The sequence below is a fragment of the Alnus glutinosa genome, chromosome 4 (genome assembly GCF_958979055.1).
Source record: "Alnus glutinosa chromosome 4, dhAlnGlut1.1, whole genome shotgun sequence".
Taxonomy (NCBI): domain Eukaryota; kingdom Viridiplantae; phylum Streptophyta; class Magnoliopsida; order Fagales; family Betulaceae; genus Alnus; species Alnus glutinosa.
Genome location: NC_084889.1, coordinates 1,248,653 through 1,265,189, shown reverse-complemented (window position 1 = coordinate 1,265,189; position 16,537 = coordinate 1,248,653). Strand labels below are relative to the sequence as shown.

At 34.5% G+C, this 16,537-nt stretch overlaps 1 protein-coding gene across 1 annotated transcript; it reads right to left on the bottom strand.

The window, feature by feature from the left end:
* Positions 1 to 7,548: 7,548 nt before the first annotated feature.
* On the bottom strand, positions 7,549 to 10,310 carry LOC133866556 (transcription factor HHO3-like). Its single transcript, XM_062303116.1, has 5 exons — positions 9,677 to 10,310; positions 9,275 to 9,555; positions 8,786 to 9,128; positions 8,606 to 8,682; positions 7,549 to 8,202 (listed from the first exon to the last, which is right to left on the bottom strand). Exons 1-5 carry the CDS (start codon positions 9,813 to 9,815, stop codon positions 7,867 to 7,869), a joined length of 1,176 nt encoding a protein of 391 aa, XP_062159100.1. The 5' UTR covers positions 9,816 to 10,310; the 3' UTR covers positions 7,549 to 7,866.
* Positions 10,311 to 16,537: the final 6,227 nt, after the last annotated feature.

Sequence of the window (16,537 nt, the reverse complement as noted above, 5' to 3'; positions counted from 1 at the left end):
CTCTGATCTGTAGTCACTCATATGATGCTTGATATTTCATATAAGTGGAATTGTCCCTGTGAACTTGAAATGGAGAGGATTCTTTTCATGGCCCAGATTAAATTTATATATATATATATATGTTTTTATGTCATTACAAAATTTTAAATGACGTGGCACCATACTGTTGAGTGCAACAAAACAAAATTTTGACCATGAAATGAATCCTCATCATTTCAGGCAATCCATAGAATTTCCAATGGTAAATCACTTCATCCATTGAGGCACTTGATAGCTACAGAAATTACCAGTTAAAATTAAATTCTACCAAATATACAGCACACAGAAAGGGTTCTGCCAAATATAACGCCATTGAAGTGTTATCCAATTTCACAGTTGGATGTTGTTTTACTCTCAAAAGTACAATGTACATGTGATGCTTTACTACTGTTGCATTAAGATGAAGTGAAATAAAAGAATGTGAAGGCACATAGAACATCTTCAAGCTGCAACCTCCATCTGGTAAAGGTGGCCTTTGTATCTTTATCAAATGACTAACCTTGGGGTAATTTCAAATAATGGTGTCTAACACTGAATATTTAATTGAAATACGAGGCAAATGATGGAAATAGTTCGAACTCAAGACATCTATTCTGATATTATGTTAAATTACCACTTATCCTAAAAGTTTAAGCTGATATGAAATAATTGAATTAATCATTTAATTAATATTCAAACACTTGGAATATCTTGATATTAATAGCTAGAAATGAAAACAATATCTGAAAATATTGTTCAGAACAAATGCAGACAGAAAAATATGATATATTGCGATATATCGGCCAAAAAACAATGGAAATAAGTTAACAATGAGCAATAATATATATTATATGTCTTAAAGGCCCCAATTGAAAACTAGAATTTAATTATTGTTGTTATTGCTCGTTAGGACAAGCAACGGCTTACTTGCTCGCTTTAGTTTGAGATTAGAGAGAATGCTAGTTGATCACAGATAGGTACTGCGGTAGAGTCATCGCTTTTCTGGGTTCACTTTGTATACTTACTCTTAGGTTCAAGTTGTTGTTGACTTATTTGGATGGTTCATCCCAATTTAGAGACCAAGGCTCGATTCAAATCATATATCCATCTTATACCAAGTCCCTCAAATGCTTTTGGTGACCAGATTTACTCCCACGATTTTGGGGTGAAATTCCTCATTTTTTCCTTCTTTTGCCGCTACTTTGATTAGGGTCGTTCGTCCGGCTTAAGAAAAAACTTTTGCTTTCCACCTCTCAATTTTTTAGAGGACCCTCTCTTTAATGTCATCGAAAGCCAGTATTTTATAATGATAGATAGAGATGGAAAGTCCCAAATGGGAGTTTTGATTAAAGGAGTGCAAGACTTTTAGGGTGCTAAGATCCAGAGTCGAGAGGGAAACAACTCAAATCGTACGCTAAGGTCCTTAAGCAATCACATAGTGAAAAAAAAAAGTGATCGAGCACTGAGGGATTAGTTGATATATATACTAAATTTAAAACCTTGTGTATTAATGTAAATCATTTCTACGCATTTATACATTAAAACTAGTACAACTATATATATTTCTTAGGCTTAAAAATTAGGTTTAGCCCCTTTCAAAATTAAATTTGGCTCCTTATTCATACTCGAGGCCCTTAGATGAGAAATCCTAGTTTCCTCCATGTATTAGGGTCTAGATTATAAAAGTTCAAAACTATATGATGGATATTAACAAAATCAAAGTTTCAAATTTTAATTTGAAATTAGGATCAAACATTACAACTCCATTAAGTAATTACTCCTATAATTATTATTATTATTTTTAAACTTTTTAAGATCATATTTTCACCTTTACAAATGAACTGTGCAATTTTAACGAATGTCATGAATCTGTTATTGAAAGATTGTAATCATTAGAAAAAGATTTTATAAGAACGAAATTATTGACTTTACAAAACAACTAGTCGCCCCAACAGCTTCCATTTGTTACAATTAGAAGACATTTTGAGGGCGACAATCAATTTTTATGCTAAATCTTTTGAGATTGTAATAGAGAATATACGGTGATTACCTTTCATTTGTTACACAAACATTAATCCAAATAAATTACAGTAACAATAATAAATGAAATGTTAAGCTTGTACATTTAATATCGAGTCACCTGAATTTCGATCGGGTGCAATGAGCTGTTCATATTGCATACAATACGAACAGTTTATGTGAGAGAGCACCAGGGCCGTACTCGTTCAGGTATAAAATGGTAACTTACTCGGTTGTCCCGGTACCTGTCGAATCAGGTGGGGTCCAAATGCTTTTTTCACAAAAGTTCCTTCCTTGTTCATTGCACTTAAAGCAACAAAATCACGTTTTCCTTTATAAAATAAGATTAATAATAATAAAAAAAAATTCACCACTTTGATATAGTGTTCATGAATGCATTTGGACGAGCTGGCGTCCTTTAGGGACTGAAAGACAAAATGCTTTCATCAGACTGACTTTTTCTCCAATTGGATGGCACGATGCTTAATTGGTATTTGGTAAATTTATTTTTATGTTGTTTTTTTTATTTTATTTTTGTAATTTCTTAATATATATACTTTTTTAGAACAGACAACAAAGATAAAAGAAGATGAATGTATTTGAACGAGTGGGCGTCTAGAGACAGAATGATCATGGTTCGATTCAAAGCTTTCTTTCTCCTATAAAATTAGGATTAGAAAGTGCAGAAACAATATTGGTCAAGTGCTATCAGCTTCCTCTCGGGATTGGGAGCCTGCTGAATTGAATTCCTAGAAAATCAATTTATTTGAAGCACCAATAATGGGCTCGATTCTAGCCTCCTAGCTAGCTAGAGATCGAAGTGATTCAGGAATGTACTTGGACGACTTGGTGGCCTTCAGGGGACTGAATTTTGGTTTTTAAATATTACTGTCAACCAATATTAATTCGTCAGCCATGATGAAACAAAATTATCCTAAGTGTCGATAGATATTGGGATCGATCCTCGTGATTGTGGATGCTTACTCCCCATTCTTTTATTCAAGGATGACTTTGAACGAGTTGTAATCCTTTAGGTTTAGGGGATCGGACTGACTCAGTCCTATATTGAAAATGCATGTCGCCATGGACGTACGTCTCGTGGAAGAAGACAATATATATATATATATATATATATATATATATATATATATATATATATATATATATATATATATATATATATATATTTATCAAGTTATAAAAAGCTTGGCAAGCCATGACAATTAAGGAACCTGAAGTACTCCTATATATGAAAGTCAATCGACTGAATTAAGCAGCAAAAATTCCATTTCCTTTGGATTTTTAAGTATTTCTATTTTGATGATGAAGGATGGGCACATAATGAGATTATTAATTAGATTACTCGTAACAATTCTAACAAAGTAAACCTAACGGAAAATTAATTGAGTCAACTTAAGCCGTACTTAGCTCTTTATAGTTTATTAGCCATTTTAGATCATAAAAAGTCAGAGTTGGCGTGGAGAATGGAGATTCAGCCGCCCCCCATTTTCATGCTTCAATATTCTTAGAACAATTATAAAAGGAAAAAGGAAACACATGGGCAATTAATTGGACAAAAATTTATTATAAACTGGTTTGTAGGAAATTGCATACAAATTATATCTAAGATTAATATGTATTCCTTATCATGTGAGAAACACATGTTATTTTAATAGTATGTACTTCGAATTCTCACATGCTTAAAGGACACATGTCACTCTTATATGTGGGTTGTAGAAATTTATGTCCAATGCATGTGAGTTGGAAGAAATGCATGTGAAAACTACATGCATTTTGGATACATGACAGTTTAATAAGCTTGATTTGAAGGAAAACTTTGTCCTATTATTAATAGCATAAGTCATAGAGAGTAATGTTACATTTTACACTGTCATTCTACTGGGCTAATATGACAGTGCCCATCAACTCTTAGATTTTTTTTTTTTTTTTTGATTAAGACTGATAAATACTGCTACATGATTAGTAAAGTGAGATGGGGGTGTAGTATTATAGTATGTCATATTACTCTAGCATAAATAGAGAGAGAGAGAGAGAGAGAGAGAGAGTGCGCACGCGCGCATATTCCTGTATCATTGTGTTTAACTAGGTGACACGTATTTTTCTATAAATAAATTAAGAACTTCGTTGATCACTTGAGTTATTATCCAGTTAAATTATAAGATAAATATATCAACGTGATAAAGACTCCGAACATTTGTCTGCCCCACAATCGAACAAGCAATTGTAAGGTATCTTCAACAAAACCCGGTCACCTGCTTGAACATCTATTCGGACAAGTAGACTCCTTAAAGGCCTCTCAAGATTGCAGAGAGATCGATCCCATCCAACAAAAACACACACAAAGAGAGGGAGAGATTAATTAGTAATGTAATATTCATGAATGATGTTGACTAAGGGTGATACTCACGTCTTTGTATCTTAGATTTGAGATTTGAGATTTGAGAATTGAGAGATTGATTTTCTTTTCTTCCATTTGTTTTTCCTTATGAGTTTTATAGTCAGGTGGCTCGAATATTCCCCATGAATGTTCCAATTTTGACATATATTATCTTCGTCAAATTGATCGACTCTGCTCATAAGGATAGGTTTGAGGGAGTGCAAGAGCCATTTGGCTCTAGATTTACTGAAGGGACGCTCTTCCTCTCTACCAAAAGCAGAAAGAAACAAAAACCTCAAGTCAAATTAACTCCGCCTTCCATGGATCTATGTCTATCGATCATAAGAGGGTCAACCGGCTGAAACGAAATAGTCATTGCCATTAACAACTGTATCAAACTATTTTCAAAACAATATATAAGAATGTGTTGTGTGTCAGTTAGCTAATTTATTAAATTTTTTGTCATTGTAATAAAGATCTAGAATCAAATCACTCCAAATACAAAGGGATATTGTTCCAAAAATTCTTTATTGAGTTTTGTCTATGCCATAGATTAAGACCCGTGTTTTTAATTTTGACAATTAGAATTCAGAGTTTTGCTTGAGTTACAAATAGGTTCCTTTCAGATCTTTTATCAAATCTTTAACCAGAAACTTGCCACTTGTTATATTTGTCCAAGTCAAACTAATAAAAAAGTGACACGTGTATTCCGATACACGTTCACTTGCCATCTAGACAACAAATTTAACAAAAAAAAAAAAAACAAAAATGGTGGAGATACGGTAGTGACATGTCACATTTTAATTGGTTTGACATGGACAATATAACATGTGGCAAGTTTTTCGTTAAAAAGTGGATGAAAAATTTGACGGCAATACTTATTTGTTACTAAATTCACTCCACCCATTTCAGTGAAATATTCTACGTGTTGAGCCTTACTTGTTGAGGGATAGTTTGAACCCACTTAATGAAAAGTGTTAGATATAAATTTAATGATTAAATTTATTATTTTTATACAAATTCCCAGATAAAAATGAGGGTTTAAATGAGGAAAAGGCTATCCATGTTGTGTAGCCTAAGTATTGGATAATAATAATAATAAATAATGCGGTTATCTTTTGCAAAAAGATTGTCCACGTGGTAGATGGACCTTGTAGCCAAGATTTTAATACAGGATGATGAATAATCAAAACCCATAAGGAGACAACTTGTAATCAGCACTGCCGTACAGGTTTATTAGATGAAATTGCATGCTGGGTCCCCCTCATTTGGCTGCCAGGTCACATATGAACCGAATATCCCCCCTTCCTTTAGTCCTTCGGGTTAGGAATCTTGGAAAAGGTCGGATTCAAGGGATCAGAATATCTTCCTCTCTGTTCCTCTCCTACAAAGATAAGCTAAAGAAATGGGAGAATATACTAGCGGCTATCCAGCACATTTAAAGGAGTGCTTAAATGCTCCATTAATATATTTTGCCAATTCAGATTATGCCTCAGGGGGTGCTGGAATATTCGGTTCTGGTACATTTTTCTGTATTTATTATTAAATGTTTCCAACTACAGCCTTTGTCCTATGTGGTTTTTTTGTATTTCTCGGAGTAACAGTGGTTTGTGTTGACATAATGACATTTAACTGATACATTATTATTCTAATAATTGCCTTAGGCCTGGCTGTACTAAGGTTCTCAAGGCCGCCGCGTTTAAACAAATGCGGACATCCTGATTCCTGACCGCCATGCAAGCGTTTCTTGTTTTAATCTACTACAGTTTGCCACGTTACAATTTGGACAGTTGTATCATGAACTTTGCCTGCATCTTTAGTAAAGAATAAATGGACTTTTTACTCAATTTCGTGTAATAGGGCTGTCCAGTTTTATAGAAATCCCAACAAAAAAGATTTTGTTGTTTCGGGATGAGTACCGGAAAAGATTTCATTAGATCTCAAATCTACAATTGCTCATTTACTTGAACAGGAAGATTTGTGAGGGGTCAAGATCCTTGTGAATGTCATATGAATACTACCAAAAGGGAAGAAGATGGCTTCAGACTGGTTCCTTGATGAAGCAGTTGATTAGATATCTTGTGGGTAAAGAAAAGGTGGATCCCACAAGGTACACAACATGCCAACAACAAATTGATAATCCTGTTTACCAAACCAAGCCACAGAAGTCTATGGCGATTGGAATGGGGGGAATCATTCGGCATTTGATGAATTTGAAATTGTGTGATTAATTAGAATGTTCGCAGTATATTTAGGATATTCTCCCACTTTAGAAACCATCCAGGCTGGTTCAGCACTTCAGCAAGCATGATATTCATGAACTATTCCCAAGGTTAATGCTTTTGGTCCATGATTCATATTTTTCGGAGTGCGTTTTGTGTTGCATTTCTGCATATTAAAAGTACGATTTTAAATGAAGTCACGGAAAAAATATAGTTTAGGAATGCATTTTTTTTTTTTTAAAAAAAAAATATTACGGTTTGAAAACATAAAAATATATGCGTTTTCAAATTGCAGGCAAGATAATATATTTTTTATAAACGCATGATTATTAATGCTAAAATACGATTTTGAAAGTCAAATCGCAATTTTATCAAATGCATAACTGAATTTTTAAATTTTTTCGTTTTGTTAGCAAATCCATAAGAAATCTGAGTATTATTAAGAATAAGAAATCTGAGTATTATTAAGAATAGTATAGCTTTTACTATAAATATTTTATAAACTAACATGACCGACTCCATGACACTTATGACTTTAGCCACTAAACAATTAAATCTCATTGTGGATAAGATGACAAGTGTTACAAAAATTATCATATTAGTTTATAAGATCACGGTAGCATTGATAATGCCAATCACTAAACAATCCATTTGGAAAGAAATTGCGTAAAAATTGTAATAACTCAACCATTTTCCTTTCCTATTTTAATCATACATTTGGAATTTACAATATATGATGATTTGAGGCATATTAATTTCCCCATTGATGGCTTGGCTGCATTTATTCAGCTGCGTCTTCTTTAGCAGCCTAACTGAGAACCTACTGTTCATCCTTTGCGGCAGATATGACCTTGGCACTCAATTATTGAACGAACAACGCGCACCGGAATATTAACACTGCTAAAACAGTTCCAGATTGGCAGATTCCACAATGATTTTTCTGCTTTCAAAAGTTCAGAATATATTTTATTTTTGTTTCTATATCAAGAAACAGTATCATCATAGTGGTGAACAACAAGGATAATTATTCATTGCCACGATTTGACTGTCACCATCCCTTGCATCCAATGACCTCTAGAGAGTTTACAGTCCGAAAACAAAAGGAAAAAGGGGGGGTCATAGAAGTCAGAATGATGAGGATATCTCATAGTCTACTTTTTCTATCAGGACTTAATACAAAATTTTTACATCATTCTAATGCTATGAAAATCAAAACACACGGGAATTAGTGGTAGTGTGGGTGGAGGATGATGTAGCCGGGGAACTAGAACAATGGCTAACTCTTTCTTCAGATTGCTTCTGTTGTAATCTTTGGATTTGAGATGCCGATGCCTGTTGGACTGTAGGCGGCGGTGCAGCCACTGGAGCATAGATTCCATTGGCTGTAGCAACGCTGGTTACCTCCCCTGATGCTGTTGTTCCTGCCATCGCTGCATAATCGGGCGCTGACACCCATATGCCCCCCACAACTACAACTTGTGGCGCCTGTGCGTTGCCATTATTATGGCTTCCAGGACTTGGTCTTCTTGTGTGCAACCGATATTTCTGGTACAAACAAAACATGATGAAGATTTAGACCATCCTTCCAATGCATCATATTTCATAAAAGACATTGTTCTGCTATCATAAATGTCTCAACATAGAAGAAATCCAAATAAACTATGGGAAGATTGAAATTTATATCTTTAATTTGACAACTAGGCAAAATTTCTCTCTTAAACGCTAGATCTCCTCCTATTGCCATACATCAAATAAACTTTACTACAAGGAAAACAAGAATTTTTTTTTTTTTTGGCTCATGAACTCAATAATGCAAATTGTCCAAAATGCTCTGTTTTCCTCGAACAAATTAATTTCCCAGAACAGACGTTTCATCCAGTTGGGTCAATGCCAACACAAATTAATCAAAGATATCAAAACCAATAAAAGATAATAAGCAATTACAAACCTGTAAGTGGCTTTTGACTTCGTCATTAGTAAGCCCATCAACCTTCATTAGCTCCCTAATTTGCTTAGGGGTCGCAGCTGCAATACAACCCATATTCAATTCAATCCAATCCCACAATATCTCAACAACAACAACAAAAATTCACTTCAAAGAAATCAAAATTTTCTTTCAAAAACACACCTTGTGAACCACCAAGTTGTTGAAGGGCGCTCAAGAACCGTTTGTGCAATTCAGGGGACCAATTCCGCCTCTGCTTTCTCTGAGCCTGCCCTTCTTTATCTTCTCTTCTGTCACTTCCACCACTCCCACCATTCCCTACGGTGGTTGTTTCCGCTGACGAGCTCGTAGTAGCCACCGCCACCGCCGGTGCCGGTACCGGTGCCGGCTCCGGTGCCAGAGAAGAAGGCGCTTTGCCCACTGATGCGTTACTCTTTCCAACGCTTTTCTCTCTATGGAAAGGCTGGAAAGCTCCCCCACCACCATTCCTCTTCACCTCCATCACCGTTGCCTTTCTCGGTACATCCTGCAAAACACACACAAAAACTTCAATTTTCCATCCCCTTTCCTCAAAATTTTCTCTGTAACCATACAAAAATTACAAAGTCCAATAAGAAAGCTCTCTCCTTTTCTTTTTTTTCTTTTTTTTTTTTTTTGTTTGGTCCTTGCTACCTCTTTGGGTGGTGGATCTGAGGTTGGATTCCATAGCTGAACTGAACTGAGCCAATCTGATTTTTTCTTACTATCATTGCTGATCATCGTCTCTCCGTTGGCCTTGTGTGATAGCTGCTCCTCATCATCCTCTGATGAAACAGACCGCTTTATCGGAAAGAAGTCTTCGAACACCGGAGGAGGGACCTCATTCGACGTCGTTTGCTCCGAACTCTCAGACTGCCCATGCAAGTTGTTCTCCGTTGTCGTCCCCGACAACTGTTGCCGACACGTCTCAATAGCTACAGACACGCACAAAACCCACAAATAATCAAAAATCGAAAACACAAAATACCATTAATTCAACCATCTAAAAAAAAAAAAAACCCCAACAAAAGAAAAAGAAGAAGAAGAAGCCAATACCTTGGGTCACAAGCTCTAGGCAGAGAGGTAGCTCGCGCTGAAACATCTGGATCTTGTGGCGCTCTTTCTCTAGAGCATCCACGTACTCCCGGAATCCCAACCCACCATGATGCTGCATTTTCTCCGGGTAATATTCCATACAGAGAGAGAGAGAGAGAGAGAGAGAGCCTAGGCTCTATGGGTCTTTGTGATTGAAGATGCTAGGGGGAGAAGAAATAGAAGCAGGAAGCGAATAATATAACAAGAACAAAGGCTATTTTGTCCAGAGCACATAGAATATTATAGATCCCACCAAAGAGAGAAGATGATGGACTTGTGTTATATTATTCAAACACGAATCTGGGATCTAAATAGAATCACAAAACGGAATAAACTTGCAGAACCAAACACAAAAGCGGAAGGAAAAAAGAAAAAGAAAAAGAAAAAAATGAACGAATATCGGACACTTTGGTAAAAGATCAGAGGGCGCAGAAGACACCAAATGGAAAGAGAGAGAGTTTTGGGGGAGATTTCAAAGTCGCGGCGTCGCGTACAAAACGAATCTCTGATGGGTCTATCTTAAGCCTCAAGAGAGAGAGAGAGAGAGAGAGACAGGGGGGTTGAATATTCGATAGAGTGATTCTTTTTTGGTTCGTGGGCTGGCAACGACGTCAGCCTACCACCCACACACGCTTTTATTATTAGTGTATGTCTATCAGATAAGATCAAGAGAGGAGAAAACTCTCTCTCTCTCCCTCTCCCTCTCCCTCTCTCTCTCTCTGGTGTATTGTCGAAGAAGGCACAAATGAATTTGATTGGGTTTAGTTTTTTTCACCTCCATCGAATATACCTCGAGGTTCCAGGGTCACAGAACGCATAGGGAAGGGGATCTTCCCGAGCGTGCACACGCATGCCCACGCCGCGTATGATTAGGTCTTCTTAAGGGAAAGTCTAATAAATGTAGCGTTTCACGCTCGCTTAAGAGTCAATTTACCTAATCTCATCCTAATCCTTAACATCACCGCTGCTCCCTACGTATATATATATATATATATATATATATATATATATATATATATATATATATATATATATATATGTTTACGCTTTGGGTAATCATTTCATCCTTCCCAGTTCCCAGTCAGTCTTTACTTAGAATATTACGAGTTACATGATTTTTGCTAATTATAGATCTCCTCAGATAAATCTTAGCCTTTATCATTTTTTATTTTTATTTTTTTATAAATAGCCTTTATCATTTTGAGTCAGTTCCCTTCGACCTTATAATTTTTAAGGTCTATTTGAACCACATAAAATCACTAGTTATATGTCCTACCACGATTCACAAAGTATTGGGATCTTACTATCGGATTTGATTTTTTCTTTTTTCTTTTTAATAAAAAAATGAAGTTTATTTGTTTCACAAAGGAATCCATGCTATTTGATTTTTTTTTATTTTTTTTTCCTTATCGTTCATGCGAAGAATGTGTGAATCGTGGTAGGACATATTCTTTCAAAGGAAGTTACTAATACGAAACAGATTTTTTACAATTCTCTGCTTTTGCAATTAGACAGCAAAAACACTTGTTCGGACAAATAACTTTACCGAAAACCTCTCACAATTACAGAAAATTCTTTGCAATCAGAACATCAGAACAGGAGATTGTGAGGAATCGGGATCCGTATGTTTTTACCCGACTGATAAATTTGTGACCTTTATAAAGCGGCTGCTACATGAATATGACATCCCAGCTTTTCCGATCGAGAATAATGTGAAAAATGAAGATAGAGCAGCGTGGAAGAAGAGCAAAAAAGAATCAGATACAATTACGGGGGGTCTATATATATTATTATTATATTCCACCATGCGAACATCATGAAAAATTTCTGAGGAAGCACGCGAAAATCTCCGCGCAATTGGACCGCCTCAAATTTGGTCAACATGGGGACAAGTTTGATGATACTCCATGAAACAATGATGAACATCAGAACATGTCTACGCTTTCTCAAAAAAAATACAAAAACATGTTTACGCTTCACAATGGGCCAGAAAACAGGAAAAAAAAGCCCACCAAAATCTCCCACTGAAATGGTTGTGTGAAATCTCATGCCTAAGCCCTAAGGAACGCGAAAGCGGATACAAACGGGCACGGCCTTCATGCGACTTTTGTTCATCTCGGGATATAGTTGAGTGCTTTAACTTATGAAAATGTTTTAAAAGTATAACTTTTACTATAATTTTATAATAACAAGTTGATTTGATAGCCCACGGGACACCGTCACATTAACCACAATAAAATTTAATTGTTTAGCGGCTAATATGATAAATTCTACATGAATTGTCAAGTCAGTTTATAAAAAATTTGTAATAAAAGTTGTAGTGTCATGAAGAAAATATTATGAAATAATTGTAGAATAATAATGTAGTTTCTAACATTACTCCATACAAAATACCAGACATGATACACATACATCTTTTGTACATCTTTTTTAAATTAATAATTGAATCTGTAGAACTTACAAGAGATGTATAAGAGATGTAAAAATACAATTTCTCCATAAAAAATTACACGAACACTTGGATTGTCTAAAAAAAAGAAAGAAAAAAGAAAAGAAAGAAGAACTCCTATATATAGGCTTCGTATGGCATGAATATCCTATATTCCAATGGCATAAAATGGGCCAAGTGTTACAAACTATGAGGCTATACCTCATCAGCTTATATGGGCTTATTTTGGGCTCGATTTTGTGCAGAAAGTGGTCCAGTTACCAATTGCAACATGACTTTGCTTGAATTAATATAGAAGCCTAATTTTAGTGGGCCATGCACTTAAATTTCCTTTTCTTTTTTCCTCTCGTTGTTTTTCCCTTACAAACTCGGAATCTCTAGAGGACTAAATTGCAATGTTTTATTTCTAAAATTGTAGTTCACACTCTTTTTGTTAAGTAAAGCTTTCATACTTTCATTAAAAATTAATTAATTTTTTTTTTTTTTTTTGACATGTCCACTAAAAGGAGGAGGGGAGATTCGAACTAGTAACCTCCGCTTCATGAGGCGTGGTTCCCAGCCGATTGAGTTACCCCTTAGAGACCATTAAAAATTAAGTTGTTGAGCATGTACAATATCACCGATAAATATAAGATAATCTTTCATTCAAACTTGCTCTAAAGATTGATGAATGTCCGCTTTTGCTAAGCGGTGAGCTGTATGGTTTAATTTGCTTTCCTATTGATGTGCCCCACATAACATAATTGAAAACGTACAGTTCAACACCGTCTTTGCATGTATATATTATCAAATAGTTGCTAGTACCGACTCCAGCAATGTACGTCATTCCTTAGCTTCCACAATGTATGTACTACTTCCAGTGTGTTAATCCAAGCCTAATTTTATAAAGATAAAGATATAGCTTTAGATATGGTGTAAATCCAGCCTCGTTTTAGAAAGCTCCCAAAACCAGTGATTTCAAATACCGCTTGACTTTGAATTTTAGAAGTCAAACTAAAGAAAGATCCACTTGAAGACAACCCAACTCTCAATTTTTTTTTGTAACATAAAAGTGAAAGTAGCTAGTTTGCTGTGATGAAAACAACATCTATTAATTGGAGCAGATTTGAACATATACCGGATGATATCAAATTTGAGTTGAGTCAGCTGAAATCATGGAGAATCGAACATGTCAAGAGGAATGCGAATACAGCGACTCATACTATAGTCCAAGAGGCTATTTTGTGTGTCACAGATAAAGTTTGAGTTGAAAAAAATTCTAAATTGTATATGTGATATTATTTCTAAGAAGATTTTGTGCCCTAGGTGATTGAATTTTATTCAATAAGGATTGATCTTATTTATTATTATTTTTTTTAAAAAAAAAAAAAAAAAAGAGAGAAAACAAAGGGAATTTTATCAAACAAATTAAAGCCTATGATTCTTCCCGTGCTTTCTATTATATTTGTTAACAGATTAACGAGAATGATGGGCAGAGCCTGGAATTGAAACTGATCGAGAGGTATTAATTAAGGTACAGTACATCTCAAAGTTAGATCGAACGGTTACTAAGATGTGTTGAGAAACAATATTAAGGAAGAGATTCGAGACTAGCTATTACGATATATTCTTAATTGGCAACTCAAAAATATTAATTAATAATTAAATATATAATTTCTTATCGACTTTAGTTTTTGAATAATTGATAATTTAACACCCTTAATATAAATTGAATTAATATAAGAGAAAGACAAAAATCAGATCGAGCCCAATAATCTAAAGAAAATAAAAACAAAAATTCGAATAAAACTTTTTTTTTTTTTTTTTTTTTTTTTTTTTTTGTGTCGGAAACTATTTAGAAATAAAAACTGCATCTGCATGGGCCAAGTTAAAAGTGCAATTTTTTGTTTAGTGATTCTCAATTAGATTCGGGTCAAAAAAGAAATGTTGACCAGAAAGTGATAATAAGAAATAAAATGAAAGAGGTATGAATGTATGATGGGGAGGGCGGCCATGACATCTCAGGCGGCACTGTTTGCTTTTCCAAGTTTCCTTTCTCGTACAATACGAAGAAATGGCAATCTTATCTGTGTCTTTCCAACAATCAGGTCACTCAATATACCAAATTCACAAAGCAAGCCATGCATGAGCTACAGTTGCTTTTGTACTTCCTTTCTCACCCACATGTCATTCATAAGAAAATATTAATGGACACAATATTCAATGAGAGAGAGTTTTTCTTTTCTTTTCTGTTCTTCTCACTGCACTGCACTTCAAGAAATGTCCTTTTCCTTTCTTGCCTTCCTTTTTCTTTTTGATGGTAAGTTTGAGCACCTTCAGCCATTTTGCCTGAGCTCGACCATGGGCTAAAGAAGGTCTTTAACCAAGGTTGGTTTTCCACTGGAGTTCAGCAATTTGGACTAACCTAGACTCAGCCGGCTGCTTGCTTTATACTATGATAATCACTCTCTCTCTCTCTCTATATATATATATATAGAGAGAGAGAGAGAGAGAGAGAGGGGCCAGAGGACAAGATCGATCATTGTTCCTGCAAATATTATTATCCGGCAGGCTTCTTAATTGTCTCATTAAGCATTTCGAAAGCGGAGCAAATCTCTTGTACTTTTTACTGCCTTTTTCCCTTTGGATTGTACCATAAAAAAAGTGGAATTAGTTAATTGCACAATATAAAAGTGCATAATATTTGTATAATAAGATAAATTAGTGAGATATATATATATATATATATATATATATATATATATATATATATATATATATATATATATATATATATATATATATATATGTGTGTGTGTGTGTAAGATTCATATGCATGAATTTCACTAATGTATTTTGTTATATAAATATTGTGTACTTTATATTGTGAAAAAATCATTTTTCACAAAAAGCAGGATGGTTTGGAGCAATTAATATCCATCAAAGATTTTAGATTCGGGCAATTTCCAATCAAAGAAATATTTACCTCACTAGTATTTTCCCTAATTTACATTAGGCCAGTTTATTTTCACGTAAAATACTTTTGGAATTGTTTTTCTTCTTATTTTTAGTGTTTGGCATTATGTAAAATATTTGTTATCTTGAAAATGTTTTCAGTTATCAAGAAAAATAATATTTACAAGGTGTAAGTATGGTTTACACTTCTCATATGTGTAAACCATTTTTCACCTCTCTTCCATCCTTGGGCATGCAATTGTGAGAAGGTTCCTTTTAGGGTTTACTAGTCTGAACAGGTCTCAAACTGCTTGATACCTGCCCGGTCAGGTGGGACACAAAAAGGCCCTCTCACGATTGCATGTCCAAATTGCAAGCAATTGCACTAGATTTCAATGTCACATTTGAATGCTTTTTATTCTCACACACTATCTTCTTCCGCAGCCCATCTTCACTGTCTTTAATTTTCTTTTCCTTGCAACTCCTTAATTATATAATGAAAATATTAAAAAACAAATTGAAGATTTTTCGTACGAGCCAAACACTAGAAAATGTTTTTCGAACCATCTTAAGGGTTGCAAACAAATAGCAAAAAATAGCAACATTTTCAAACAAAAAATAGTTTACACTGAAACAATCGGCCTAAGCGGACGTTATCGGATTAGTGGAAGGACAATTTTTATTTTTTCACATTAGAATAAAAGGAATTCTTTCAATTTGATTTATTAAATTAACACGTTTTTTTAGAACAGATAAGAATTAATCACGTACATTTTTAATAAAACATTTAAGGTTTTTTAAAAGTATTGTATTATAGGATATTTGTACGTACTGATCATCTTTTATAGGGTTGGAGTTGCAAGATCAGGAAGAACCTGTCACAAAGTTCTCTCACTCTCTGCCGCACGTATAAATATGCTTCGATATGGCACTTCTATATATTGTCTGATTTGAAAGATTTTATAATATATATATATATATATTATGAAACACCATGCATGCAGTTGAAATATCCCATTAAATATTGTCTCCACTGCTCCTAATGTTTTCTACAATTCTCGATCGACCATGCATGTCACCTTACTTGCGACATTCTCACAATGTTGATCTACATATGCTCCTCTCTTGATTCTCGCATCGACAACTTAATTTCCTTTTCAAAACCTGTCCAATTAATGACATTCTTTTGTTTTTGTTTTATTTAAAAAAATAAAATAAAATGTACATAGTATTACAATTTTTATTATAATTTTCTTACCTATATATAACTAGTAAAATAATTAAGCAAAAACAGTTAATTTTAATGACTGATTTGTCAACCATAAACGGCCGGTCTGTAAGGAAAACTTGTAGTGGCTAACGTGACACTCTATTTCACCAATACTCTATTTATTTCGAATAGAGATATATTCTCAACAATTTTGCTATCTAAATTGTTA

Excerpts from the sequence above, each read along its gene's own strand:
- LOC133866556 (XM_062303116.1), bottom strand. The coding sequence starts at position 9,815 with ATGGAATATTACCCGGAGAAAATGCAGCATCATGGTGGGTTGGGATTC. Across the intron at positions 9,129-9,274 it reads CAGATCCACCACCCAAAGAG|GATGTACCGAGAAAGGCAAC; the intron begins GTAGCAAGGACC and ends TGTGTTTTGCAG. Across the intron at positions 8,203-8,605 it reads AAGTCAAAAGCCACTTACAG|AAATATCGGTTGCACACAAG; the intron begins GTTTGTAATTGC and ends TGTTTGTACCAG.